The sequence below is a fragment of the Didymella exigua genome (assembly GCF_010094145.1).
Source record: "Didymella exigua CBS 183.55 unplaced genomic scaffold M421scaffold_50, whole genome shotgun sequence".
Taxonomy (NCBI): Eukaryota; Fungi; Ascomycota; class Dothideomycetes; order Pleosporales; family Didymellaceae; genus Didymella; species Didymella exigua.
The window spans coordinates 1-1,239 of record NW_022984824.1 but is presented as its reverse complement, the minus strand read 5'-3'; the positions used below and the strand labels follow the sequence as shown (position 1 = coordinate 1,239).

At 42.6% G+C, this 1,239-nt stretch overlaps 1 protein-coding gene across 1 annotated transcript; it reads left to right on the top strand.

Annotated features, from left to right (window-relative positions):
* Positions 1-484: 484 nt before the first annotated feature.
* Positions 485-736, top strand: M421DRAFT_75287 (uncharacterized protein; the record flags this gene model as incomplete). The annotated part of the gene is given in 2 exon segments (XM_033597115.1): positions 485-615; positions 628-736. Coding segments are annotated over 2 exon segments (240 nt in total), but the record flags the coding sequence as incomplete, so codon positions are not given.
* Positions 737-1,239: the final 503 nt, after the last annotated feature.

Below are 1,239 nucleotides of genomic sequence, written 5' to 3'. Positions count from 1 at the left end.
ATGGCGTGCGCAGCTTCACATCAAGGCTACTTTTAACCTGTTATAGGTTAAATAGGACTAGTCTAGCGCCTTAGAACCCTCCCTAAATATTGCTAGAAATAATTGCAGCATTGTAGGCGCGTATAAAGGAAGGTAGGAACTCTGTCTTTGTGATGTGGTTAATCTAGTTACACATAAGTATTTCAGCTTAGCGCCTATACGCCTTCTTTAAAGTAGCAAAACAAGCCACATTAAGAGGCTGTGTAAGATGTGATAAGTGGGGAGGCAAATAGAGAGTAATTATCTTGTTATCCTTGCAGTACTGCTAGAATTTAAGAGAGTTGTGGCTCTTATAACTATTAATAATGAGCAAACAGTAGGTGCTAACAGTACGCTCCTTTGTATGCCTGTTAAAGTGGTTTATCTAGTCTAGACTAAGCTTGTTAGTAGTCTAGCCGTTATTAGAGACTCTAATAACCTAGTATTAAGGTAGATCCTCTTCTTTGTACCAGGCAGAGAGGTAGTAGTAGGCCTTAAAGATAAGGAAGGCAGGAATAGCCTATCCTTTAGCATTAATGCCTACTATAGCTGTAGCCCACTCCTAGTTGCCTGGCTGGACTGCCTTTGGCCAACCTTGTTGTTCTAAAGCTGTAACAACTACTCCTTAGGAGATCTAGCCTATTATAAAGCCTATCTTGTTAAAGTTGTACGTGTCTTCATCCTGGATGCTATACTTGGCTTTAGTGTTGGCTACTAGGCTAAACTAGCCCTGCAGAACCTCAGGATCTTCACAGAGGGCTCTCTTGTAGTTGTACTTGCGATTAAACTTGACTTTAAGCTCTAGGTGTCGCTTAACAAACGTACTAGGCTAGTTTGCGCCAACAGGGCCCAGATTACGCTCAGCGCGCAAGGAATTGGCTATAGTAGCCACATCTAAGAGCTAAGGGGAAAATCCTTGTGTATCTAGCTTAAAAACATATTCAACAATCACCTTCTCCTTATTGTTGTCCAGCTTCTGTAAGTTAGCTGTAATATTAGCGCGTGAAGGTTGTCCTGCGCGTTATCTACTTAGTGTAGCTCAGTCACTACTACACAACACCAAAACACAAATTGTCCAGATATCTCTTTTCTTGCCTGCGCCCATCTCAACTCAACTGGGATATACTACCCTGAAAATCCTAGAGCCTCTAGGCGCCTGGTTGCCTCGCGCTGCCTGGTGCAAGAGTGCCGCCCTCCTGTTCAAATTTTCAAATTTTCAAC